Genomic DNA, 26,516 nt, shown 5'->3' with positions numbered 1-26,516 from the left:
TTATACAGATGGTTCATTTGCCATGAAAGATGAGTTTTCTGGTTCCTGTTTGTGCGTTTAGGTACTTCTCCTTTGGGTCGTCGGGTTGGATGGGTAGCGTGTTGATGAGCAGTAACGTAATGCCTAAAGTAAGATGACCATGTTGATAGCTGTCAAGGTATGGAAATGGGGATAGAAAATGATATTACTCGTGACTAGATAGCTCCCCGGGTATATAAACACCTCATGCACATCATCCGTCTCATCACCCCCACCTCTTCCATTATTATGAATTAATTATTATCCCACCCAACCTTCTTCTCCTTTTCCTACACGAACATCACCACCCTCTCTCCTCGCCCTCCCCATCCGCAGTCGGCACCCTATCCCCAGCACTCAGCTTAGCATTCACAACCTCCCACTCAAACTCCCTCAACGCCCCCAGCTCGCTCCTGAAAAACAACAAACTCATCAACCCATCCACCGTTCCCGCGACAAGGCTCAAGCTGCTCACCAGCACCAGCACAAAAGCGACATAGTTCGCCGGTGACCACCACACCCCAACCAAACAGCCGACCAACACAGCCAACGACCCAAAAAAGTGCCACCCCCTCCACTTCTTCTGCTTCTCCTCCCGGAGTCTATACTTGTGGATCTCCTGCAAAATAAAATCATACGCCGAGGTTGGTAGCTGGAGGTGATCGGCGGTCAGGAAGGACAAAAGCTGGGCGTCAAATGAAGAATTGTCCCTGATGGACGAGGGGGTGGGAGACTGGAGGTAGGTTCCGTCTTGGACGTACTTGTCGTCGGTGTCGGGGATGGTGCTGGCGTCGTCTTGGCCAGGTTGGCGGATTTTGGGGGGCGCTTTGAGGATGAGTGACTCGTCCGCGGGGGCGGGCTTGTTGCCGTTTGGCGGTGCTTTACTGCTGGACTGTGCCGAGGAGGACAGAGGGTGGAAGGCGAGGGTGGCTTCGACAGCAAAGTGGTCGCTGAGGGAGCAGCCTAGTTCTGGGTGGCGCATCATCATGCCTACGCGGGCGGCCTTGACGACCCAGCCGCCGTTGAGGGAGGCGATGTCGCCTGAGCCGGCGAAGATGTAGTCGAGGCGTTTGCCGCGGCGGTCTGGGGGTTGTTAGTGGGTTGATCACGTCGAGTTGAGTAATGAAGGGGCATACCGATAGTGTCAGGGGGGACGGTGACTGGGGGTTTTCCTGGCCCGAGGAGCTTCTGCTGTTCTTTGGTCCACCGCCATGTGCAATATGGACCGTCTGAAGCGGCGCCATTCTCCTCAATGTTGAACCCTGCAGTTGGTATTGGGCGGCGGCGAGCCTTTTCGGCCGGGTGATCTGCTGGCCCGAGAGAGCTGTCTGGGTGCAAAACCCGCCAGACATCGCGAACAGGTGTGTTGGCGGTAACAAGTTGATGTTCCAGTGACATGGGAACCATGTTGAAGTCGCCGCAACCAAGCACCAGATGACCACGCTCAGCAGCTCCGCGAAGCAGTTTTGATATCTCCCATGACTGCGCGAGTCTCTGGGCGAGATATGAATCGTCGGGTTGACCAGCCTCATACGGCGAGTGAGTGTGAGTACAGAACACCTCAATCACCTGCTTCGCCGCCGGCCCATAGCGAATCTTTGCGCAGGCCACCCCTTTTCCGACATACCAATCTCCACGCCAGAAAGCCGTCGGCCGGCCGTTCAGTGGGTAGCGAAACAGAGTGCTCTCTTCAATCGGCCATTTTGAGAGAATGGCGAGCCCTCCTCCGAAAGGCCCGCTGAAGTAAAACTTCCCATAGGGGAGAATGAAGCGCGTCTCACGTCGGATGGCCTTGTAATCCTCCTGAGTGAAGCATTCTTGTAAGCAGACGATGTGTGGTGAAGGGTCTGCTATCGCAAGTTGACGTCCGATTTCGGCCAAGCGTTCATTGCGCAGCTTGGAGATGAATTTGAGGCCCCAGCAATTGAGCGTCACGATGTTGAGCTCTGTCGGTAACTCTTCCATGGTCCTTCAAGATTGTTGATATGTTTCATACGAGATTGTGTTTGGCAGCTTCGCGTCTGTTTGTTGTTGACAGAAAGTTGGTTTGAAGCCCAAAGAGAATAAGACGCTTCACATGAGATATATCTCATAACCTATGCACCCCTCGCAATGTATAAAAACTCCCTTAATACGAAGCAGATATGTTTGATGAAAGAAGAGAGCTTCAAGCACCTCCCCAACATCCCCAATCTCATCCAATGGCATCCACCAACTCTGGGTTTTCCCTGCCGTGTCCCTTCAGTGCCTGTGCGCGCCTGAGAATTATCCCCGGCCAACGGTCTAGAATTGGCCAATGGCCGGCGGCACTGTGCGGAAGCAGATCCAGCCAAGATTTTAGCGCAAAAGCCCCTTGTCACGTCCCGTCAACTGCAACGTTCAACGCGGCCGTCAGCGATCGGCTTCGCGACCTGGAAACTTTTCCGGCAGGCAGGCTGTCGGAGCTCCCTTTGAACCAGTTCCTCGCCGAAACAAAACAATGTCAACGCTCGACTCTACCACGGCGACCCCTTTTCCGGAACCACCTTCAAAGCGACGCCGAGTAGACGGTGACAGCATGGACTCAACACCACGGTACAGCTCGCCTGGCAACCTTGATGGTGCACGCGACAGCACCCCACCCCACGATAGCAGCCTCGTCCAACAGACCCAAGGTCTTTCAATACGTCGCGAGCGGGCCTCGCGCAGCCAAAGCAGAGAAAGATACAATTCCCGATCACCTACATCCTCCCGCGATGGCTCACGGTCAAGATCTCGGTCTCGTTCACGGTCGAGATCAAGATCCTTATTCAGATCGAGATCCCGCTCCCAAACACCATACTCTAGATCACAATCACGCTCCCGATCCCGTTCCCAGTCCATATCCCGTTCACAGTCTGCCCAACCGACCCCCCCATCCATCCACCGACCGCCTATCAGACCAAACTACCAACCTCACCTCTGCCTCAAGGGGCACATGAAAGCCATCTCCCAAGTACGCATCTCCCCCGACGGGTGTTGGATTGCCTCTGCCTCGGCCGATGCCACAGTAAAGATATGGGACGCCGCTACGGGAGAGTGCTTGGACACCATCGTCGGGCACATGGCCGGTATTTCTTGTTTGGCTTGGGCGCCCGACAGCAACACCATCGCCACGGGGTCCGACGACAAAGCTATCAGGTTATGGGACAGGTTAACAGGGAACCCGGCGCATGCTGCGCACTCTACGCCGGATGCTACCGGAAAAGAATACAGAGGCTCGTCCACGATACGAGGAGGGAGAACTGGTAAAGGTCCGTTATTGGGCCATCACAACTACGTTTACTGTCTGGCCTTTTCACCAAAAGGCAACATTCTGGCAAGCGGGAGCTATGACGAGGCGGTTTTCTTATGGGACGTCAGAGCTGGGCGGTTGATGAGGAGTTTACCTGCGCACAGTGATCCAGTGAGCGGGATTGGGTTCTGTAACGACGGGACGTTGGTGGTGAGCTGCAGTACGGATGGATTGATGCAAGTGTTATCCCTAACCGCCTGCCGCCTTCATTGATCGATCACTAACACAAGGTTGTTTGCGCCCACAGTCGTGTCTGGGACACTTCAACTGGGCAATGTCTTAGAACACTAGTCCACGAAGACAACCCAGCCGTCACCAACGTCTGCTTCAGCCCCAACGGAAGGTTCGTTCTAGCCTTCAACCTCGACAACTCGATTCGACTGTGGGACTACGTATCTGGTACGGTCAAGAAGACATATCAAGGTCACAAGAACAAGGGGTTCTCTATCGGGGGGTGTTTTGGCGCTGTTACCTACGCCGAGGATGGATACGAGCCAGACGAAGACGACAAGCCGCAACCCTTCATAGTGTCAGCCAGCGAGGACGGTGACATTGTTATGTGGGATGTTGTAGACAAGATGATTGTCCAACGGATCACTGGGGCGCACGATGGCGTGTGCTTCTGGGTGGATGTCAACGGTAAGACAATGGTCAGCTGTGGGCAGGACAACACCATCAAAGTGTTTAGACACCAGCCAAGCCGGCAGCCCGAGGCCCAGCCGAATGGTACCACACCAAATGGGATGAATGGTCATGCAGAAGAAAACGGGGTTGCCCCGGACGACAACGATGCAATGGCTGTTGATATTGAGATGGAGCTGCAAAGGCAGATTGAAGACGAGTTGGTAAAGCAGGAGCAGATTTAAGTACCATTTATTAACGTCAAAAGATACCCGTCCCAGGATATGTCTGGTGGCCTACAAACGCCTTTGTCGTGCCCCTGATGATGTTGATGTTGATGTTGATGTTAATGTTGATGTTGATGTTGATGTTCCGGCGAATGCTCCCGTGATGCTGTGCCTCTTGAGGCTAGCAATGCAGCAAGCGCGCCTTTCTCTATAGGTTGCACAGTTAACTTTCACATGCCTAATAGTCTTGACCGTCCCCATCATCTCTTGCGGCTCGGCACGGTGGTTTGAGTTGCCTCATGTTTCTGGTGATTCACAGTTGCAGCTTGCCGTTTCAACCAGTCTCTTCTTCCGCCTTTCTAGCCTCTATTACATCCACATCCAACTGTTCCATCACCTCCAACACAAGAGCCAAGCTGTCAAAGAACGAGTTGACAGCCACGCGCAGCATCCTGTTTGTTGTCGCCTTGTACCGAACTTTGAGCGTCGAGTCAACGGCCGATAACTCCTTTTGAACGAGCGTAGATAGTTCCTTGTCTACTCCGAGAGCCTGGAGCGCAACATTGGCAAGTCTTGCGTCGGGAAAGGGGACATCGAGGCTTCTGTGTTGAAAGCAAGCAAGCAGTGATTGATTAGTGGCGGGGTGATTATTTTAGATTGCGCTCATCTTGCTAGACACACCAGATAAGATGGGGGAAAAAGACATACAGAGAACAGGGATAAGTTAATTCGGTTGACATGGTTGCTACTTTTCTGTCTTCTTTTTTTTGTTTCCTGGACTAGGAAGAGGAGAAAAAGACGGTCTGGCAGCTAACGAAAGTGTAAAAGTTCGTCAAGGGCGGAGCTACTGGCTTGTGACGGATGACGATGCTGAAGAGCGTGGTGCTGTGGATGGTGGGGCAGGTTTCGGGCGATAAGATAGCTGAGGAATGCCAACAGTGTGGAAGGGGGGCGAAGGGTGGCTACCTAAAAACCCCTGTCTGTGATGGCCCTTAGCGAGCTTAACTGATGTGGGGAGGGAAGCTTGGGGGCTGGTTGCTGTGGTGATGAGAATCTGGAAACGAAAATGAGAAATATGATTGGTCCACGAGGGCAGAGCGACCCGATTTTGCCGTTGTTGTGGAGCGGTCCCCTGGAGACGAGACCCCCGTGCAAATGGGCTGGAATAACAAAGGTCAAAATACACTTGGGTCACTGGCTCCTGTCGATAAAACCTTTCTCGCGGAACGTAGGCTGCCCACATGCTCTCCTTCCCAATTGCAAACAGCATCATCGTCACTGATTTTTGCGCCGCCGGCCGTCGTTGGTCTTAACAGAGAGAGAGCCAAGGTTCTTCCCAGCCTACCTTAGGCTCCTTCGCGCGCATTGTCGACCCCAGTCGTTGTTGACATCAGTCCCCAGCCACCCTCATTCTTGCAGTAGAACCGGTTTTGCGCGTCCTCACCGACTTCAACGACACCTGCCTCCCTTACCTTTTACCCCCCACCCACTGCGACCAATTTCTAGAAAAAGAGCATCATTTGGAAAGCAGCAACCTTGACCTGCATTGTTGATCGAAAGTCGAGAAGCCGCCACGGGTACATGCACTTGCGCGCATTCTCACCTACCGAATATCCCACCACCGTCGACCGCAGCGACGAGCCACGAAGAGATGGCACCTTCCACCCGCTACGCCAGCAATATGGGGCAAATTATCGAGTACATTCCTGGTATGTTCAATTGTTGCCAATGGCTTGTTTTGCATCTTGTATCACCGGATCATGGAGTCTCGTTATCTTCAGCATCGTCACCGCAGAATTGTCAAATATTCTTTACCTCTCCCTGGCTACCCGATCACCTGGCTGACAATTCAAAAAGACCGCTTATATCTCGCCGCTTACACCGAGGCGCCCGATGCCAACACGTTGTTTCCCTACCCCGACCAAGCTCCTCGGTCACCTAGGAAGCGATCGCAGCGCAATGTCGAGCCCACTCCCGCCCAAGACTACAAGCAGCCCTACTATTTCACAGTAGATGATACTCTTCTCTACAACGCCTTCCACCACGACTTTGGCCCGCTTCACATTGGACATCTCTACCGCTTTGCGCTGCAGTTCCACGAGATCCTCGGAGCGAAGGAGAACAAGGACAGGCCCATTGTTTTCTGGAGCAGAGCTGATCCTCGCAGTATGTTTGATCTTGTGTCTGAAAGCTTTCTTCTCCATTCTAACCACGTGTTCGTAGGCCGTGCCAATGCTTCTTGCCTTCTCGCTTGCTACATGGTTTTGATTCAGTCATGGCCACCACATTTGGCCCTCGCGCCTGTTGCGCAAGTCGACCCCCCCCTCATGCCTTTCAGAGATGCCGGCTATAGTCAGGCCGACTATGGCATCACTGTCCAGGATGTCGTTTATGGTGTGTGGAAGGCCAAGGAGGAGGGCTGCTGCGTTCTTGAGAACTTTGATCTCGACGAATACGAAAAGTTTGAGCGGGTCGAGAACGGCGATTTCAACTGGATCTCGCCCAGCTTCCTTGCTTTTGCTTCCCCACAGACCGCCGAGGTGGCCAAGACGCCAGAAGGCACGGAAGGTTGGGAGCTGCTTCCAAAGAACCTTGCCCAGATCGAGTCGGACGCCTTTATCAACCAGCCCCTTCGCAATGTCTTGACACACTTTACCGAGAGGAATATTGGACTCGTGGTTCGCCTCAACTCGGTTCTCTACAATGCCTCGTACTTTGAGGCTCTTGGCATCCAGCACATCGACATGATCTTCGAGGACGGCACCTGCCCACCTCTTTCCACTGTGCGCAAATTCATTCGCTTGGCTCACGAGATGATCACGGTCAGGAAGAAGGGCATAGCTGTTCACTGCAAGGCTGGTCTCGGTCGCACTGGCTGCTTGATTGGTGCCTACCTCGTTTACAGATATGGCTTCACCGCCAACGAGGTCATCGCCTACATGCGCTTCATGCGTCCGGGCATGGTCGTTGGCCCCCAGCAGCACTGGCTTCACTTGAACCAGGGTGTCTTCCGGGAATGGTGGCTCGAGGAGCGCATCGAGAGGAGGCTCCGCAAGGAGATGGCTGCCAACGCGGCCAAGGGTGTACCCCAGACTCCCAACCGTGCGGTCCAAAAGGCTGCTCGTGGTGCGAGCAAGAATGGCGTCGCCACCCCTCCCAACCGCGCAGGGCGCACACCACTCGGCGAGATGGATTCGGTTGACAATGCTCGGGACAACAAGGAAGACTATCTTCCTGCGCCGACACCAGGTCAACCGAGAAAGACTGCTCGTGCTGGGTATGGCCGCAACACCGCCACTGTTGTCGCTACTGTCGAGGAGGAGCGCGCCGTCGAGGAGACCCAAACCGAGATCATCTCGATGCACCGGACGTCGCAGGGCAACGAGTCGGACGAGGAGTTGTATTTGCGAATGCGCTCTCATCGCAAGGCTTCAGCGTCAGTGTCTCCGGATCGCCGTACCAGCGAGCGTGCCGTCAGCCAACAAACAACAACCACCACAACCGTCTATCAAGTCGTCGACAACGATGCGTCCAACGATATCGAGAACATCGGCACCGGAGCAGCCAGAACCAAGTCTTACGAGCAAGCCCAGCGAGTTAGTTCCGCGTCTGGGGTTCTGACCAAGGTTCGCGGAGGCAGCAGCAATCCCAAGAGGCAAGGCGCCGTGGCTCCCACGGGCGTTCGCAAGACCAGCGGGCGGGTAGGGAGCGCGAGTCATGTGTCTCCGGTCACGACACAGAGGAAGATCAGTGCCGGGCTCCAATAGTAATGGGCTTTTTCGTTTGACTGGTTGACTAATGTACGACTGACTGTAACGACTCTTGATGACGACTTTTTGACGATGACGACATGGCACTGCTGCACAACCAACCCACCACACAAGGTTTTCTCTGCGTTCTTTTTCAATTTATCATTCAACTAGCATGGCACGACTTTGACTTTGCGACACTGGGCATGCATTTGGTTCTGTTTAGTTTAGCGGGGCAAGAGAGAGCTTGGGTGTTGTTGAGTTTTAGAAAAATCTGGGTTTGTTTGGTGGGCGGGGAGTGTTGGGTGGGCTGTGTGAATTGGGATTGATGGGAAAGCGGGTTGTTTGTTTTTTATACTTCTCTCGACTCTGGATTTGCAGTGGATTGGGGCTCTCCTGCCCTTTTGTGCCTTGTTGTTTTAGGTATCGTATCTTCTCTCGCCTATGGCGGTGATTCGCTTGTGGGAGGACGGGCAAGGGGTTTTTAGGGGGGGTTCTTGCTATGCTGGTTGATGAAGGAGAGGTTTCTGGCGTTTACGGGACTGGGAAAGGGGGGTTATATAATGGGCTTGGGTTTCTTGAGCTTGGAAGGAAAGGGAGGGAGGGAGGGGGGTTTTCTGTTGAAGTGTAAGGTACACTGTTTTGGTTGGGTTGGGTTGGGTTTATTGTTTGCATATATGTGGAGATTACTCTTGTAAGAGGCATTTGGGATATGCTGTAGGGATTAAGGGGGGTAAAGGGGGGCGGGGAGGGGGGGTGCAAGAGGTAGCAATTGGAGTATTACTACTACTGACTTTTATGCTTTTGATGAACTGTGTGTCTGTGAATGGTCAACTTGTTTATCAAGAAGCAGCTCAGAGTTCTTTTCATCCTGTGACACGAGCTTTGGTCAAAGCTCTGGTCCAGCAGCATGGCTTCATTACAATGGCTAGGCTCTCTCAGCTCTCTCTAGGGGTATCTGGTGGCAATGCAATGGCCAATGTGGTGTTCCGGGAAGTTCTGTTCTTTGAACGTAAACACCCATGAGCCTCATTCGTCGCGGTAAGTCTGACGTGAAAAGCAGCTAAAGATTCCTCGTCTAGGTTGGGTTCTTTGATCCGTTGCTTATGGAGCAGGCTATCTACTCGGCACCTTTCTCTCCATGACTTAAACCACCTGACTTTGGACCTGAGGAGATTCTATGCCTCAGGAGATATTATTGTCAAAGAGAGTCTATGATTAAAGAGACATGTGTTGGAATACATCCTGATGTGAAAATGAAATGGAGCAGGTTAGAAAGGGGTCGCGGTGGGTGCCTGTTTGGGATGGGAGGGTGAGGAGGGGGAATCGGTGATCAAAAGGAGCGATGGTCTGTCTGGTGACAGCAAGGTCAGCGGTGAGGTGAGTACATGATAGATGGGCACTTCTCGGTGTGATCGGGGAGGGGGGGATTGGTGTGGTGGTTGGATTGGATTTGTTGTTGATAAGGAAGCTAATATGAGAGTGTATATCTTTCTGCTCAACCGAAGTATCTTTTGGTGAGCGGTGGTGTGTGAGTCGTGTTGGTCTAGAGCGGAGGTGAGTGAGGTGGCCTACTTAGTTCCCTGGTACGGTGCTTCTGCCTGTGCGGTGTGATGAGAGGGTGATGGTGCATGTATCAAATTGGTTACTGATGAGTGTATCTGGGAGAGCTGTATCCTTGGTAACCACCTAGTTGGTGAACGCATCGGCCAGTGACCAGGGTGATGAATTGGGCTAGGTAGCAATGACCCAATGAAGCCCAAATACATTACAGAATAGAATGAGCATGGACTCCCTCCTGGGTGTTGCGGTTTCACTACAACGGACATGCCGAAGCACTGTAGGGTGTCAAATATCCTCCTCTCGGCCGGGACATCGACAACCTGATGAGAATAGTCACATTCTCCTGCATCACCATCGGCCGCCTATGATCACGAGGCGGAGCAAACCACACGACAAGAATAGCTATATAAAAAGTTTCGTTGAATCGGGCAGTCGGGGAGGTGGTGTTTACACTTCTCGGCCCTCCGTTACCATATCCCCGGGTCTGGTCGCATGTGTCCTTCCCCCGAATGTACATCTCCCGAAAAAGCCGGGCATGTCCGGCGCTAACCAATCAGATGTAGCCTTCCCAAAAGGGACTTGCAAGGCTGAATCCTGACCTTGTCAGGTATGTCAACTACGTGTGACAAATTGTTCTTTTGACAGGCGAGCCGGCCAGTGACAAACATACTTTGCTTGTCAAGGCTGGTGGTTCTGTCACCGCACCTCGGGATCAAACTTTTGGTTGATCAAACCGAGTGACATATCGGTTCGGGTCTGTTGGTTGCTATCGAGTTGTTTGAGACCCTTGATGACGTGAAGATTTCATTCTTTGTTTCCGGTGATCCCCCGTGAACTGACTGATAAGGGGGTAAGCGCTTGCAGTCCTGAGCGGATCGGAGACTTCGAGAATTGCGGGAAGCTCTGATATCTGCATGAAGGGAGCACAACACGAACCTTGCAGGAAGGACATGAAATGCAGTGATATCATCAGCCCTACGGGCGGGGTACGACCAGTCGGGTGCCTTCACAACTGTCTCGGACTCCCGGGCGCTCCCGTGAGGCACAGGAGCAATATCTTGGAAATCGAACGTATGTTTGTTGCCGTTCAACCACATGGTTAGCAAGCAAATATTTTACGTGTGGATTCCTAAGCCTTGGTTGATTCGTATGAAGTTGGGCACTGTCTATGAAGCTTGGAGAGACCGGCAGAGCTTCTCCGATGGACTCAGGGGTTGATTTGCAGCGGCCGACAAAAGCTGCTTGCCAGCAAGGTGTAATCTCTTGTCCCAAGGCGGTGGTATCCTCTTACAATCAAGAACATCGTGGAGTCCCCGGGGTTTCATTTGACTCCTTTTCCAGGTGCAGACAGCTCCTGCGGCGCAGACTTGGCGATGACTCGCGTCAATTACAACCGAAAGGGGCACGCCGCCGGTAGTGCTCGCCGTAGACTATGATTGGATATAAATGAAAATTTCAAACTTCAGCTCATTTTCTAGTGATCTCCAGGGAAGCGGGAGTTGTGGGGAGATAACGGCCCGATGGAGCTAGATGTTGGCCCTGAAGGCCGGTTTTAAGGCCGGTGTTTGAGGCCGGCCTTGACGCGATAGGCGAGCGTAACCGCTCTCTTCTGGAAGATGTTGATGATATGAATTCATTGGCTAGAACCCGTCATTGATGATATGTCCCAATATTGCTCATTACCTGACCCAGGGGCAATATGGGATGCCTCGACATGTGAAGATGGCCTCAAGTAAACCACCCTCACCACGGTGCTGCCGACACAGTGGACGAACGGATCCAAGGCTGATCGTTTTTACTGTGTTAATAAGTTTACCCTATTCTTTTTGCGTTAGTCGGTTCTTTGAGGCGAAGCATTCTCGGGATGAAGGGGCGCCTCGGGAAACGCGGAGAACTTGAAATGGCTGGGAAGTGTTGACATGAATCGACGGCAAGCGAGGTGGTAAGTCACCTGATCCCAGTCGTCTGCGTGCGCCATTCTTGGACTGGAACAGTGGTGACGTGACATGTACAATATTCCAGAAGTCTGTTGGCGCTATCATGTGGGAAAGGGGGCTTGGAGTGGATGGGTGAAGATCGCAAGATCGAGAGGCCTGGCGATAAATGCTAAGTCCAAACGGCGATGGGACGGTTGAGGAGGGCCGGGAAAAGCGGCCGCATAATAGGTGCTCTTGTAATCGATAAGAAGACTTGTCGCAATTGGCAAGGCAAGGCTGATTTGCATTGTAGGAGTACCGGGCAGTTCGTTCGGAGGACGGACCAACATCAAAAGGTTGTGGCTTTGGGGCTTGAGAGAAACAGTAGAACAGGGGTCACAGGGCTGACGATACATCCGCTAATTCCAACCAATGGGGTGTAAGAGAAGGCGTGGCTGAGGCACGAGCCACTCAACGCGGCCCAGAATCAGGCCTTGTGGGCCTTGGGGGCCTGTCTTGGCACCATCAACTCCCACACCATCCATCCTTCGACTCCTTTCCTGCAGTGAAGCCACAAACAGCAGCCGAGCAGACGACTGGAAAGCTGCCCTTTGGCACGTTTGTCCATCACTGACACACATGGTATCATCGAGTTTGACCCAGCTTGCGACAGGCCCCTCCAACTGCCGGATCCTTGGGCTCTCTTCCCGCTTGACAACTTGAGATGGAATCCGTCAGACTCCTTCCCGAATATAGCTTCACCCGATCTTGAGGTTTCATCAGTTTTCTAGCGAAATCTAAGCCGCAGCGATGCTAAGCAATCACTTGGCTTTTGCTTCCAACAGTCCCGTATTCTTTGTGTCTCGCTCGTACTCTGGCCTTCGGCTAGCAGGGAAGGCTGCCTGGTGCGATTTACATCCCCGCCTCCATGGGGGTTAGCAATGACGGGTACATGCGAGTTGCTGCAAAATAGGGGCCCGACCCGAGAATGCTGGGACAAGTTACATTCCTTGGATCTATGACCATGGACGACTCACTTCCAACAAGCATTCGGCTCGGGGCTCGGTGTCCATGAAAAGAAGTGTCCTGCCCTCCCCTCCCGAGACCTAGTTGGCCTTCCCCTTTCTGTCCTCGCGGCTATCTTGTCATTATCTCGCTGGCGGCCTGTCCTATCCTTTTGTGCGTCTGTCGATCCGGTCCACAGTCAAATCCCAGCGGAGCACTGGGCCGCATGTATGGGCTCTTCATCACCATGACTATCGTCGTCGACGCTACTACCTCAGCCCCTTTGCCAATCACATAAAGAAGTTCCTTCCCGGTTGCTGTGACATCACACGCTGCTCTGATGTTTCTGGCCCGGTTTGACACACATCATCACTCCGTGTTCTGCCTTTCTTTCTTAGCTTGACTGCTTTCAATGTCCATCTCCCCCACTACGGGCATGAACATGCTTTCTCTCGAAGGTACACCAACAATGGCACAGGCCAGATTTCCGACTCAATCACCGAGGACGAGCCCCTCCATGTCCGGATCCGAACGACATGACGACACAAATGAGTGGGAGGAGGACGAGGAGGAAGATGATGATGACAGCGACCGAGGTGTGATATCATCACCGGGTGGTTTCAGATATGATATCTCACAACTACCGCACAAAACCCAGCAGATGGTTCGAGGACTATACCATCAGGTCTCGACACCGGGACCACCACAGATATCTCTAGAGTTGTGCGGCATAAAAGAGGAAGATGACGCCGAGGGTGGCTTCTTCTACGCATTCCAGATGCAGGAAACGGTACCATGCTCTATTCGAATTGGCTCAAAAAACAGCAAGACGTACTCAACACCTCGCTGCGAGTGCCCCGACGCCAGATACCGGAACCAAAAACCCTGCAAACACCTTATCTGGTTGTTTGACAGGATATCGAAACAAGCCCTCTTCGACCACGACCTTGAAGCCAGCCTTACTCTCACCGACTATGGGTATCCTGAGCAACTTCAAGATCCTTTCGACCAGATCTCTCGCATCCGCCTCGACATTCTTGCCGACGACCTTCATTGTGATATCTTTGACCCAGACAACGACACCTCAGATCCATCGCGCTCACGAATACAAGAGGCTCGCGAGATGGTTGCGGCACTAGCTGGTGTGCAACCCCAAGAGCTTGACACCTACAGACCAGATCTTGGGACTTCACACTACACGTCACCAATACGTCGTGGCGACCTCGAGGCCACCCTTTTTTCTCTCCTTTTGTCCTCGCATTCGCTTTCTGAGTGGGTTCGGACAGAGTTGGAGTCATCGGGTCCAGCCGTTGAGCCTTTCCGGGCCATGGAACGGCGGGTATCCCGAATTCTTTCCGAGCTCGAGACCTACTCCTCCTCTCTCCAAAACACACCCGCCACCTCGGTTCGTTCTCAGAAAGAAAAGACTGTCGAAGGTCCACGCGATGTCCACTGGGCAGCTACGCAGGTCCAACACTGTGTCCGCAAAATCGAGCTGCTCGTCTCTCGCGGATCGGATCCATTGTCTGAACCAGCCCGAGCCTCGGCAGCCCGCTCGCTCGTGAGCATCCTAAAGGCAGTCGTCAGCCGAAACGTCGACTCGCACGGCGGCGACACACCGGACGATCGAAATCTTTTTATGCGTCTGGTTGGAAACCACGACACGGGCTTTGTGTACAGCGCCCTTGAGCTTCTCGTCGACCAGAGCCAGTTCATTGAGGAGCTGGAGGGTATCATGGAGTTGCTCGGCCGTCATGGGGCTCCGACGACATATGTCGCCAACATGCGGGGCTTGATATCCCGGATGAGGAGCCACAAGGCTGTTGGTCATGCTGCCAATGCGTGGGAGAGTTCAAGGCGGAGGAGCCAGACGCCTCCTATGGACGAGCCTCAGGTTCCACCACCACCACCGCTGTTTGTTCAAACGCCTACGGAGGAGGAAGGGCCAAAGCGTACGACACCAGTTGGGGGCTCAAACAGTCCGCAGTTTCTCACACCCGAGCTCCCTAGCTCTTCCCGGCCTGGTAGAGGGGGTGCCGCTCGTGGGAGAGGGAGCACTCGAGGTGCGACTGCAGGCTCGAAACGGACGGCCTCGTTGGGAAATGCCCAGGACAGTCCGCGGGGGTCAAAGAAGAAGAGGGTTAGAGGTGCCTAGACATTATTCTGTGGTCGGGTTGTCTTTTTCTTCAATTCTTTTGTTCAATATTTTTCAACACACTGCAAAGACCAAGGAGCAGGCTCTCCGTGTTATACCAACAGAGTATTTATTAGCTCGTCATATATACATAACTCATATCTCTCATATATACTCCTCATGACTATTCATACTCTTCACGAATAACTTGCGCTCCAACTCTGTTTGAAAATGCTCAAAAACGAGAGAACTAAAAAGGAAAAAGTAAAAAAGAAAAGGGGGGGGTATCATGCAAACCGTGCACGGAAAAAAACAAGCCAAACTTCCCTCCCCCTTTATAAACAAACCCATACCGTCAACCCGTTCATACACTCTTTTACTCATCCGTTTACAAAATTACTCTTGCCATATCCACATACTTTCATAAACCAACCCACCTTCTCCCACACCCTCATCTAAACTGCAACCTCACGATCGAAAACAACATATTCTGCAGCACATGCAGCGTCACCGCCACCGCCGTCGGCAACAGCTCCGGCCAAACCGCAAAGTCCAGCTTCCCCTCCACCACCACACTAACCCCATAAATCAACCTGATCAGCCCCGCCACGACAAAGCTCGCCGCCAGCTCGCACGCCCAAGTGATGCTCGACGCCTTGAACGTCAGGTTAAATGTGTACTGCTCCGTCTCGTCCGCGCCGTCAAACGAAAAGTACGGGTACACATCCTTGTTCGCCCCAAAGTGCAACACCACCACGCTCCCCAAAAAGGCGAGCATGGACGCGTTCTCGGCCATGAAGCGGATGAAGACGTTGCGTATGCAAATCTTTTGGTAAGAGCCATACGACTGCCCGTTTAGTCCGAGGATGGAGAACACCCAGTGGACTGAGCGGGACATCAGGATGGGGGTCACGACGATGAGGCTGGTTGATGACAGGATCTGGAGGTACATGAACTGTTTGGGATCGCGGAGGCGGGCGTATAGGGCGCGGACGTAGGTTTGGTACGTGAGCATAAAGTATCTTTTTACAGCCAAAAAGAAAAAAGTATCAGTATCACGCAACCACAAAAAAAATAAAAAAATAAAAGAAAATTGGATGGAGCGCAACAAAAAACTTACAGCTTGAAAATCCAACTCAGGGGGTAACTCCCCACCCTCTCCCCCTCCTGCCCGCCCAAAATCCACCCCGTCAACCCGTCGAGCAGGTGAACGGTCGAGATCCAGCCATACACATACACAATCGTCTCCAAGTTGTTATGCGGCAGCGTCCGGAGGTAAATCTCGGCATAGGCCTCTCCAATAACATAGGCCAGCAAGCCGATCAACAACGCGAGACAGAACCAGACAAATCTGACAAAGCTGGCCGGTAACCACCGCCGTCTTATCCTGCGCGCTCGGGGCTGGTATCGAGCGTCGTTGTACCCGATTTGCGAAGGATCAGCGTTAGGATCGAATGCGCTTGGGTCCAGGGCAGCGCGCTGACGTCTTTCTCTCCTGGAAATGGTGTCTTCACGCTCGCCCGTCCACCAGGATGAGGTGAAGATGCGTTGAGTCTCTGACAAAGAATGGCGGAGGCCAAGATGGCGCTCGTTGGTCAAGAGAATGAAAAAGGCGATAGCGACGGGCATGGCCATGATGCAGAATGTCCACGAGATCCACACCGTGTTGTGCGCCGTCAGCCATCTCGCCTCAGGAACCAGGTAGAGCGGTAGCGGCGCCGCAAGCGACAGGATGGCGATGGCGGAGACAGTGACAGGAAAGCCGAGAGACTGCGGCCACCAGTTGAGGCTGTAAATGTTGAAAACCTTGGTGATCCAAATCAAGGCCGTCAGGTTGTAGAAGCTGTAGTAGACAAACAAAAAGAACCAAAAGTTGACCTGCACCCTTGCTGCTCCGTGACCGGGCACCTTCCCGCTAGGGGCCTGCCCAGGTACTCCAGAGTTGTCGTCGTCGTCCCACGGGAGGGGGTACTGCGGGAATGGTATCGCGCACCATGCCACAGCCAAACTAGCAGGTAGCACCACCAGCACAGCCCATCTGCTCCACCAAACGTCCACCAGCCTCCTCACCACTCCCGCCTTGGGATCAACCCACGTATCCCTCATCCGTCTCATCACCCTCCTCAACCTCCTGGTCCCCTTCCCCATCCTCCTCCACCCCGGGCCCTGGGAATCATCCGAGTCACTCTCCGCCTCATCATCCCCGTCCCCGGCCTCCTCCTCCGCCTCGGCCTCAGCAGCTACGATAGCCCCATAGCCCACATGAACACTGCCCCTCCACCCGGGCTCATTTATTATCCCAGCCTGCGCTCCTCCTCGTGGCGGGTGGTAGTGCCTCGCCCTCCCGCCTGTCGGACCGCTACCAATACTACTGATGCTACCGCCCGTGTTCGTCCTATGAGGGCCGCCAAAGGTGGTGTTTGGTCGAGGAACGGCGCGGAACCGGCCGAGGAGAGGGGAGGATTCGCCGTTGAAGAAGCGGACGTTTTGGGTGCGTTCGGATCCTTGCTCGAAGGAGAAGAAGGAGGGCATAGTGGGCTGGGCCACTGGTGTTTGGGAGGTTGGGAGGGAAGACCGGGATTTTACTCGGGGTCGTTTTGGTCCGAGCAATCGCCGGTTGTTGTTGTTGTCGTCGTAGCGGTTATTACTATTACTTTGGTAGTTGTTGTAGTGGTAGTGGTTGCTGTTATGCCAGTTTGCCCCGCTTATACCTCCGCCTGGGGGTGGTGGTGGTGGGGATTTGCTGGAGGATATTCCCATCTACTTGGTGGTTTTTGGTCTTGGTGAAATAATAAAGTTTTTGGGGTCTATTTTTGTTGCTGGTATAGACGCTGACACAGTCATAACAGAGGCATGTCGTATTCGTTGCAAAGACTGATGATTAGTATCGTGAACTGTCGAGGAGAGGGACTGGAAGCGCAACAAGCGCGTAAAGTGGGTGGTTGGTTGGGCCTATGAGTTGTTCAGAATCCACTTATTGGGGTTTCTTGGGTGCAGGTTTGCGATGTCGCAGCGTTTTTGGTGTCTAGAAACAGAAAAACGAGCGCGCCCGCGTCGAGTGGTAGCACCTTGGAGGATTATATTTTTGGCCATAGAATGCCGTCACCACAGCCCTCTGTTGTTTTACATATGAATTGTTGGTTAATTTTGGCCCTGTGTCACGCGAGATTCGGGGTCCAATCCTGGGTCGCTGGCTGGCTGTTGGCTGTGGTGGTGCTTATCGCGGCCCAGATGTGGCAGGGGTGCTTGTTATCTACCGCAGACCCCCTGTTTCCTCGCTTCCGGGCAGGCAACGCTGCACCAATTGCGGGGATTCCCCAACTGCTGTGGGGGTCGAGTCGTGTGGAGAAAGCCACTGCTGATGATGAGGTCAACGGTTGTCGGTGAGGGCACCACGTCTCAAGGAAAGGAAAGCACGGCCAGCAGAGCATGAGTTGGGTTATATGCCCACTTTCTGGCGGTGACTGTCGGAGCAGGCCAGCTCAGCAACGCACTCATTTCCTGCCTTTTACCGGATGTGACCGTGAGTTGGCCTACAATGCTCCCATTCTAATCTTTGGAAATCTCTGGACACCCAGATTCGATTCTTTTTGTAGCCATACTTTTTTCTTCTTCTATCCTCCACCGCAAACGTTTTTGATCTATCATGTTCACAACTTAGCACTTCCATATTTAAGGTATCATCATTATTTACAACACACACGCTATACTTACTACAATACTAGTCCTCATCAAGATCCGCTCCCAACTCCTCCTCCTCCGCCTCATAGTCTTCCGATTCGTCACCCTCAGAGTCAGCCTCCTGTTCTGAGGATTCTTCGCTAGCTGACTCTGTCCGAAGGTCTTCCAGACTTCTACTTCCCTCTTCCTCCTCCTCCTCCTCCTCCTCCCCTCCCTCTTCACCTTCCTCTTCTGGGTATTCATCGTCATCTTCTTGCTGGACCAAGACCTGCGAGTTCTCCTGCTCATCGTCGGAGGCATCCTTGACATCATCTGCAAACACAACCGTCTTCTGAGCTGGTGATTTTGACTCGGGCTCCAACACATCTCCACTCCATGGCTTGCACTCCTTGACGAGCTCGCCGCACCGCAAGCAGTTCCAACCTTCCCCTTCCTCCCTTTCGATTCTTGTCGCCAAGCATACAAAGCAGTAGACGCATCCACATGGGATAGTTTCGTAAGGGTTCGTGACATCAGTCTGCGCCGATCCGACCACACCAGTCTTGGAAGTAGCCGCAGCCATGAGTTCGTTCTCGTTTGTTGCCTGGTTCTGATCCTGGTAGCAGATGGCGCATGTCCGTTCTGGCAAGAAGGCAAATTCACCCTTCTTCTCCTCGGCGCCTTCACCACCTGTTGTGCTCATAATCTTTTTGGTTTTCCGCCACGTCCGTGCCAGCCAGCGCCTCCACCGGTTGATTCCCACCAGCGGCAGCACGAACAGCAAAAACTCGGTGAAGGCGTGCCACACCAGTTGGCGGTTGAGATACTCAAACGACACCTCGCGGCTAACCTGGCTGGTAGGTGGAGCGAGCCTCATGCGCAGTACCCGGTCCAAAAGCGTCCTGTAGCGGCCTTGTAACAAGAAGACCAAGAACGACGCAAAAGAAGCGGCGGCGTGAAGCGTCGACAGTCTGTCCGTCATGCTCGAGAGCCGCTGCACCGTCGGGCTCGGCTCATCATAACCACCATCCTGCTCCCTAAGCCAGTTCTCCCACTTTGACCACATGTATCTCCCTCCCACCGTCATCAACCCATACAACCCCTTCTGCCACTTGCTCGGCGGCACCAAGACACTCCCCGTGTGTCTGGCGTCTGTGTATTTCAAATTCTGCAGCGCAGCACCATACGTCGCGTCATGATCCCAAATGGTAAGCTTGAATATCACGGCCCTCAGGGCAAGCGATATCTCGGCATCCCACTCATGTTTGATATTGTTGTCTCCTCCTCCTCCCCCACCACCGTAGTACCGAACCGCCTCCCCTACTTGTCCCTTCATCAGCTCGACCAGTTCCTCATCGAGGAGTTCGGCGTCTACTTGGCCGACGCGGAAGGCTGGGCGAGTGCCCTCCCGGCTGGAGATGGTATCCCACAGTGAAAGTGTCGACGCGCCGAGCCGTCGGAGGAGAGGGGATTGGGAGGCGGCGATGCGTGCGCGGAGTTGGGATTCGGATTGTTGGGCTGCTACTCGGGCTGCTTCTTGAGCATCGCGGGCTTGTCGGCGGGCAATGAGGCGTTGCTGGGCTTGGGCGAAGGAGTGGGCTGATTGGGGGTTGGAAGGGGGTGTTATTGCTACTGGTGCTGGTGTTATTGTTGATGATGATGCAGCAGCAGCAGCGACATCCGGGACCGCTGCGCTGGGGCTGCTGCTGTCTTTGGGGGGCTTGGAATCGCTCATCGCATTGGTGTTTGAACGAGGCTGAGTGAAGATGGGCGTTTGTTTATTGGGTGGAAACGCATATCGTAAGGTGCTCCTTTCACATTTCCCCCTATGCGCCCATGATAATGAATGGCTTCTGTCGGTCCGGGCGGTCGGTCGATGCACTCAGAGAGCCGAGGTTGGAATCCGGACAGCAGCTGTTGCAGCTGACGGAACGGTTCAGGGATGCGGACTTGGCGCGTTGCGGCACGGCCCACTTGTTTTCGTCCTTCCCCACGAATCACACTGTGGGGATCCTTGCAAGGGGGTATGGATTCAATGTTGATTTCCAGGGTTCGATGTCCAGCTTCAACTTCACCTCTTGACATCTATTCATCCTCTTGACTTTTCTGGGAATGAGTGAGATTATGTAACAATCAAACCCCAGCCATTTATTCAGCCGTGATGCTATCCCTTTTCACCCATGACTCGGTCTGTACCAATGTTCTGCTCCGTTGCTGACGCAATGGCCGAGCAATGCAGCTGCATAGGCATACCAGTATGACATGGAAGAGCACCGGGATGGTCTCCGTTGAAAATAGGTACGTTAGAGTTTGGACCAGAACTGGTAAGCTAGGTGGGAGAAAAGGGGTTTGGGAGATGTCTTGAGCTGTGCTGTCCAGATCATCTTCAGGATCAATACATACAACTTCTTATCTTCTCTTGCTGGTGGTGGGTTCATGGCAACCGATACTGAAGAGGCCACCATGACGAAGTGGAAACTCCCCACGGCGATCAACAGATCTGTCGGCATCCTGGGAGCTGGTGTGCTAGGCCGCCGGATAGGAGCCTGCTGGGCCTCTGCCGGATACAAGGTCAACATTCGCGATCCCGACACGCAGCAAACCAATGGAGCTCTACAGTACATCAAAAACGAGATGTGGAGGTACAAGCCCACCGTCAGCCCCGACAAGATTTCCGTTCATGGTTTCCAGGACCTGAAGCCTGCCGTGGAGGACTCGTGGCTGGTTATCGAATGCGTGCCTGAGAAGCTCGACCTAAAGATGAACGCCTTTGCCGACCTCGAAAAGGTTGTCCGACCCGATACGATACTGGGAACCAACTCGTCGTCCTACAAGTCGCGGGAGATTGCGGCCAAAGTGAAGCCTGACACGGCCAAGCGCATGCTGAATATGCATTACTACATCCCGCCCGACATACGCGTTGTCGAGCTCATGACCAGCGGATCAACGCACGAGGACATTTTTCCTTTTCTCGAAGAGCACCTCAAACGGTCTGGCATGCTTCCAGTCATGGCACACCGAGAGTCTACGGGCTTTCTTCTCAACCGCGTCTGGGCCGCTATCAAACGAGAATGTTTGATGGTGCTATCCGAGGGGGTAGCCTCACCAGCAGAGCTCGACATGGTGTGGAATGAGATGTTTGTCAAGACCGGTGTTCCCCCATGCGAGCTGATGGACTCAGTAGGCTTGGACACTGTGTCACTCATCGAGCAGCACTACATCCAGGAGCGGAATCTCCACGACCCAGGCGTCATAGCCTTCCTCCAAAAGTACATCCAGGAGGGCAGGCTCGGGGCCAAGTGCAGCAAGGGCGGTCTGTACCCACCAGGTTATACCACCAAGACTGCTGGCCAACAGCAAACTCCCTACGACAACCTGCACGCTCCGACCTTGTACATCCTCGACCTTGGCCTCAACAACGCGCCAGAGGAGGTGTACCAACGTGGCCGTATCCTCGTGGGCAGCGCGGATGGCCAAACCCCTCTCCGCACCATAGTGGACCACCAGCCCATGCCAGACGGGATCGCTCTCTGCCCATCAGAAGGTAAAATTATCTGGGGCAACATGGGTGTGCCTAACAAAAACGACGGCAGCATCATGTCGTGCAACTTGGACGGTAGCGACATCAAGGTCATCATCCCCTCCGGCACGGTACACACGCCCAAGCAGATTGCTGTTGACGACGACTGCTCCAAGATGTACTTTTCCGACCGCGAAGGCATGCGCGTCTTCCGATGTAACATTGATGGCTCTGGACTGGAAGTCCTCATCCGCAACGGGGACTGGGCGACTGGCTTTGACGACCAGACGAAGTGGTGCGTGGGCCTCGGGCTTGCCCCATTGGAAGGGAAGTTTTACTGGACGCAAAAGGGTCCGTCCAAGGGATCCAAAGGGCGCATTTTCAGGGCGAACATACATACACCTCCTGGGCATGATGCTTCTACGAGGACCGACATCGAATGTCTGTTCCGGGGCCTGCCGGAGCCTATCGATATCGAGATCGATGAGGAAGGCAAGTTCATGTACTGGACTGACAGAGGGGAGCTTCCTCGTGGCAACAGCTTGAACAGGGCTGAAAGGGGCCCTGATGGCCAGTATACCGACCACAAGATCCTAGCCAGAAACCTGCACGAGGCTATCGGCATCACTCTTGACAGGAAGAATCGACACATATACGCTACAGACTTGTGAGTCAACCTTCTCTCCCATTCTCTCATGACCTCACTGGCCGTTCAGCAAGCTGACCGCTTTGATAACACACACGATACAGGGGTGGAGCGGTGTACCGCTTCAACATGGATGGAACTGGGCGCAGGAAGTTTTATGAGGACGAGGGATCTTTTGCGGGGATTGCATTGTGTGACAAATAAACGTACATCTGTCGTGTGTGGTGGTCTCGGCAGGCAGCTGTCTGTCGGGTCGGGTCCTGTTTCTCTTTTCTCTCTGTCTCAGACTGGGAGAAAGAAGACTTCGAGAGCATGATACTTTCGGCAATGGCCGATCGGCTTTGTGGAACGCTCTCACAGCTTTGTTTCTTGTGCTACTTCTTGGGTCTGACTGTCCAGTCGAGGGAGTAAAGGGGGGGGTGATGGTGTGGTATCAATGAGGGGGGAGGGAAGGAAGGACAAATAATAAACAAGCAGCTTTTGGTGTTCGTGTCAGCCGAAGGGAGGCCGTGTTCGGTATCCAGTCATTTTGGGGTTCTGAGTGATAAGCAGTGGCAGAGAAACAAAACCAAAGATCACTGAGATGGGCATTGAAGGATGGTTGATAGAGATGGTCTAATCCTTTCGACTGATTTCAGGAAGCTTTGATTGTCATTAAAAGGTTTATGAACACAAATACCCCTGTCTGCCCTGACGACGTTGAAGGACCCCCCTGTCGGAACAGCTCCACTTGATTTTATGCCCCGCTACCTATCTTTAGGCTGTCCACCCCCACCAAGCTTCGACCTGCCCAGGCACCTTGAACGGTTCTCTTCGATTCCAAAATCGCAAAACATATCAACGATCGAGCAGACCAGAAGAACGATGAGTTTCGCGATCGAAGTCCCGGGCGAAGCTACGCCCTTCACACCCGTCGAGCTCTGCAGAACCCTCGAAGCTGCATCCATCTCCACCGACCAAGCCCAGAGACAGTCTGCTGGCCAGCAGATACAGGCTTGGGAGTCGCATCCAGACTACTATGTTACTCTTCAGGTAGGTGGAGGGAACTTGCTGTTCCTCACAAATCTACTTTGCAGTTGCTGACGGACTTGTTTGACAACAGACCATATTCCTCGACAAGTCACTACGAAGAGAGGTTCGATGGCTCGCCATCATCGTGCTCAAAAACGGCATCGACAAGTATTGGCGACCCAGAGCGAAACATGCCATTCCACCACCACAAAAAGAGCTCATACGCTCTCGGCTTCTGCAAGGTTCGGTGGACGAGGAGGACAGACAGCTCGCACTGCACAACGCCCTGGTTACCGCCAAGATCGTGAGGATAGATTACCCCGATAGCTGGCCCGATGCCATCGCCAATATCATCAACGTTACCCGAACGGCCCGGGGTGGGAACCCCATGCACCTCGGCGGTTCCCTGTTGGTTATGCTCCGGATAGTCAAAGAGCTCAGCACGGCGCGGTTGGCGAGGTCACAGACCGCTCTTCAGAAGGTCACACCGGACCTGGTCCAGCTTTTGGGAGAGATTTACACCGAGAAGACGGCTTATTGGCAGGAGTTCCTCATGAAAGGACGGGGAGACGAGGATGACGCCGACTATGCCATGCAAAACAGCTTGATAGCACTCAAGATCTTGAGGCGGTTGGTCACAGTTGGATACAAGGAGCCGCACAAGGACAACATGGTTCAGGGGCTGTGGTCTCTATCACAGACACAGTTCGATCAATTCCTCCACGGTGTCAGTCACGAATCGTGGATCCCGATACCGTACCAAGATCTCGTCGGCAAGCATCTCATCCAGTTTACCAAACTACACATCGATATGGCGAACTTGCATCCCTGCAGCTTCCCGATTCTTCCAAACTCGATTCCGTTAGTTAGAGCCTATTGGAATCTTGTGAAGGACTTCTCGCAGGTGTTTGAGAAGTCTGGTGGGATCAAGCAGACAGAGAGCACAACAGGGAATACCAAGCATGAGGGGCCGTTGGCGGAAAAGTTGGCTCTCAAGGGACTCTTGTTGCTGAGGAGTTGTATTGGGATCGCCTACCGACCGGCTCAGACGTTCAAGTTCCAGACCCCAGAAATGAAGGAGCTGGAAACACAAGCAATTCACGTTATCAAGGTCGAATTGCTGAACAGGGACTTGCTTCTGGATATTGTTCAGGTAATCATCAGCAAGCTGTTTATCTTCCGCAAGTCAGATCTCGATGCCTGGGAAGAGAGCCCGGAGGAATGGGAAGCTCAGGAACGCACAGAGGGCCAGGCCTACGAGTGGGCTATCCGCCCATGCGCTGAGAGGTTGCTGATAGACCTGTTGACACACTATAGGGAGTTGGGTCAGCCGCTTCTCAGCTATTGTGAGCTCGCCACCAAAGTCGACATGGACATTGTCACGAAAGAGGCCGCTTACTGTGCTCTTGGGTGCGCTGCTGCCGTTGTGCACCACAACTTTGACTTTGATCGCTTCCTGACCACAACGCTCGTCAAGGATGCTCAGGTACAGGACACGATGGCCAAGGTGCTCCGCCGCCGGATTGCTATTTTGCTAAGCCAGTGGATCACCATCAAGATTTCCGAAGCGAACAGAAAAGTGGTGTTTGAGATCTATCGCCACTTGCTGAACCCAGCTGACGATCACAATGATGAGGTGGTGCGCATTACGGCTGCGCGTCAGTTCAAGTATATTGCCGATGACTTTGAGTTCAAGTCTGAACCCTTCCTGCAATATGCGCCGGATTTCTTCGAGCTTTTGATCGGCTTGCTCTCAACGGTAGAGAGCGACGAGACAAAACTGGCGGTTTTGGACACGATCAGGTTGATCGTCAGCAGGATGGAGGAACATGTCTCGCAGTTTGGAGACACCATCATGATGACACTCCCCAAGTTGTGGGAGTCGGTCGGAAGTGAAGAGTACATGATCAAGCAGTCGGTGCTTGCCATCATGACAGCTCTCGTCATGTCGATGCGGGCCGACTCGCAGCGATATCAACCACTGATCCTGCCGCTCCTGGCAGAGGCGATGAACCCCGACTCGCCATTGCATCTTCACCTTATTGAAGAGTCGGTGGAGCTCTGGAGGTCATTGCTGATGCAGAGCGTCCCACCACTGAATCCTGAGCTCACCCAGATGGTCCAGCTGGCCCTCCCCCTCCTAGAATACGACTCCGCCGTCTCGAACCAGTGCCTCGAGATTGTGAAATCGTACATCTCTCTCGCACCACAAGACCTCCTCAGCGACGCCCTCCGCCGCCCTGCCCTCGCGGCCCTCGTCAAAACCGTCGACGCCAACAGCCTCGACCAAGCCCAGCTCGGCGCCAAGTCGATCGAACTCATGATCCGGTTCTCTGAAGAATTCGGCGGGTCTCAAGGAGTAACGGTTATTGTCCAAGACCTCCTTGAGATTGGCCTTGTCCACACAATGCTCGAAGGCCTCCACAGCGCCTGGGAATCCTCCCAGACCACTGGGCCCAACCGGAAACCCTCCAAAATCAGCACACTCAAAGAATCGGACTATTACGCCCTCTTTGCCCGCGTGTGCGTCGCCGACCCGACAGTGTTTATCAACCTGTTGTCGCGGTTCACAAACGGCGGACCGATCGATACTGTTCTCTCCTGGTTGATGACCCAGTGGTTCGCCAACTTTGACACCATGGGCGATGTCGAACGTGAGAAGCTCTCTTGCCTGGCCCTGACAAGACTGGTGGAACTGCCCTCGCCGATGCAGGAGCTCGTGTTGGGGAAGCTGCAGGATTATCTGTCCATGTGGACGCACATCGTGACGGAACTGGCGGATGATACTGCCGAGCAACAAGGGGGGGCCGAGGGGCCGCAGGATAGCCTCGTCTGGGGGGAGATGCCGAGCTTTGAGTATGATACTCCGCTGGATATTCACGAGAGGACGTTTGCGCACAAGGACCCGGTGCACTCGGTGGCGACGTACGGGTTTGTCAAGGTGAGGTTGCAGGATTTGGTGCAGAGGTTGGGTGGGGAGGGTGTGTTTGAGCAGCAGTGGGCGGTTAATGTTGATCGGGAGGTGTTGATGGGGTTTCAGAGGTTGAGTCAGGGGGGAGTTGCTGGGCCGAAATAGGGGGGGAAGGGGGATCAAAACAGGTTGGGGGGGAATATTCCAGAAAAAAGTGAATTG

The 26,516-nt window shown here is 53.6% G+C and overlaps 11 protein-coding genes across 11 annotated transcripts; 5 read left to right on the top strand and 6 right to left on the bottom strand.

Annotated features, from left to right (window-relative positions):
- Positions 1-82: 82 nt before the first annotated feature.
- On the bottom strand, positions 83-2,245 carry ISC1 (phospholipase C type enzyme). Its single transcript, XM_062884668.1, has 2 exons — positions 1,155-2,245; positions 83-1,101 (listed from the first exon to the last, which is right to left on the bottom strand). The coding sequence occupies exons 1-2, from the start codon at positions 1,981-1,983 to the stop codon at positions 320-322; spliced, it is 1,611 nt and encodes a 536-aa protein (XP_062747534.1). The 5' UTR covers positions 1,984-2,245; the 3' UTR covers positions 83-319.
- A 252-nt stretch (positions 2,246-2,497) lies between these two features.
- SWD3 (WD domain protein) lies at positions 2,498-4,197 on the top strand (the record flags this gene model as incomplete). Its single annotated transcript, XM_062884667.1, has 2 exons — positions 2,498-3,513; positions 3,579-4,197. 2 exons carry the CDS (start codon positions 2,498-2,500, stop codon positions 4,195-4,197), a joined length of 1,635 nt encoding a protein of 544 aa, XP_062747533.1.
- Positions 4,198-4,243: 46 nt separating this feature from the next.
- On the bottom strand, positions 4,244-5,248 carry QC762_102800 (uncharacterized protein). Its single transcript, XM_062884666.1, has 3 exons — positions 4,888-5,248; positions 4,304-4,781; positions 4,244-4,279 (listed from the first exon to the last, which is right to left on the bottom strand). Exons 1-2 carry the CDS (start codon positions 4,917-4,919, stop codon positions 4,514-4,516), a joined length of 300 nt encoding a protein of 99 aa, XP_062747532.1. The 5' UTR covers positions 4,920-5,248; the 3' UTR covers positions 4,244-4,279; positions 4,304-4,513.
- Positions 5,249-5,341: 93 nt separating this feature from the next.
- CDC14 (cell division control protein 14) lies at positions 5,342-8,524 on the top strand. The gene is made up of 3 exons (XM_062884665.1): positions 5,342-5,888; positions 6,037-6,345; positions 6,403-8,524. The coding sequence occupies exons 1-3, from the start codon at positions 5,831-5,833 to the stop codon at positions 7,944-7,946; spliced, it is 1,911 nt and encodes a 636-aa protein (XP_062747531.1). The 5' UTR covers positions 5,342-5,830; the 3' UTR covers positions 7,947-8,524.
- Positions 8,525-12,824: 4,300 nt separating this feature from the next.
- On the top strand, positions 12,825-14,567 carry QC762_102770 (uncharacterized protein; the record flags this gene model as incomplete). The annotated part of the gene is made up of 1 exon (XM_062884664.1): positions 12,825-14,567. One exon carries the CDS (start codon positions 12,825-12,827, stop codon positions 14,565-14,567), a length of 1,743 nt encoding a protein of 580 aa, XP_062747530.1.
- A 99-nt stretch (positions 14,568-14,666) lies between these two features.
- QC762_102760 (uncharacterized protein) lies at positions 14,667-17,732 on the bottom strand. The gene is made up of 2 exons (XM_062884663.1): positions 15,667-17,732; positions 14,667-15,568 (listed from the first exon to the last, which is right to left on the bottom strand). Exons 1-2 carry the CDS (start codon positions 17,304-17,306, stop codon positions 14,998-15,000), a joined length of 2,211 nt encoding a protein of 736 aa, XP_062747529.1. The 5' UTR covers positions 17,307-17,732; the 3' UTR covers positions 14,667-14,997.
- A 535-nt stretch (positions 17,733-18,267) lies between these two features.
- PEX2 (peroxisome assembly protein (Peroxin-2)) lies at positions 18,268-19,941 on the bottom strand (the record flags this gene model as incomplete). The annotated part of the gene is made up of 1 exon (XM_062884662.1): positions 18,268-19,941. One exon carries the CDS (start codon positions 19,939-19,941, stop codon positions 18,268-18,270), a length of 1,674 nt encoding a protein of 557 aa, XP_062747528.1.
- A 286-nt stretch (positions 19,942-20,227) lies between these two features.
- QC762_0029150 (uncharacterized protein) lies at positions 20,228-22,576 on the top strand (the record flags this gene model as incomplete). Its single annotated transcript, XM_062883199.1, has 2 exons — positions 20,228-22,393; positions 22,477-22,576. The coding sequence occupies exons 1-2, from the start codon at positions 20,643-20,645 to the stop codon at positions 22,574-22,576; spliced, it is 1,851 nt and encodes a 616-aa protein (XP_062747526.1). The 5' UTR covers positions 20,228-20,642.
- QC762_0029160 (uncharacterized protein) lies at positions 20,371-20,716 on the bottom strand (the record flags this gene model as incomplete). Its single annotated transcript, XM_062883200.1, has 2 exons — positions 20,371-20,527; positions 20,610-20,716. 2 exons carry the CDS (start codon positions 20,714-20,716, stop codon positions 20,371-20,373), a joined length of 264 nt encoding a protein of 87 aa, XP_062747527.1.
- Positions 21,405-22,985, bottom strand: QC762_0029140 (uncharacterized protein; the record flags this gene model as incomplete). The annotated part of the gene is made up of 3 exons (XM_062883198.1): positions 22,583-22,985; positions 21,786-22,278; positions 21,405-21,734 (listed from the first exon to the last, which is right to left on the bottom strand). Exons 1-3 carry the CDS (start codon positions 22,684-22,686, stop codon positions 21,405-21,407), a joined length of 927 nt encoding a protein of 308 aa, XP_062747525.1. The 5' UTR covers positions 22,687-22,985.
- A 125-nt stretch (positions 22,986-23,110) lies between these two features.
- Positions 23,111-26,459, top strand: QC762_102730 (uncharacterized protein; the record flags this gene model as incomplete). The annotated part of the gene is made up of 2 exons (XM_062884661.1): positions 23,111-23,404; positions 23,475-26,459. 2 exons carry the CDS (start codon positions 23,111-23,113, stop codon positions 26,457-26,459), a joined length of 3,279 nt encoding a protein of 1,092 aa, XP_062747524.1.
- Positions 26,460-26,516: the final 57 nt, after the last annotated feature.

Source organism: Podospora pseudocomata (assembly GCF_035222375.1).
Source record: "Podospora pseudocomata strain CBS 415.72m chromosome 1 map unlocalized CBS415.72m_1.2, whole genome shotgun sequence".
Lineage (NCBI taxonomy): Eukaryota > Fungi > Ascomycota > Sordariomycetes > Sordariales > Podosporaceae > Podospora > Podospora pseudocomata.
Note: the sequence above shows the minus strand (reverse complement) of the source record. Positions and strands in the feature narration are given on the sequence as shown.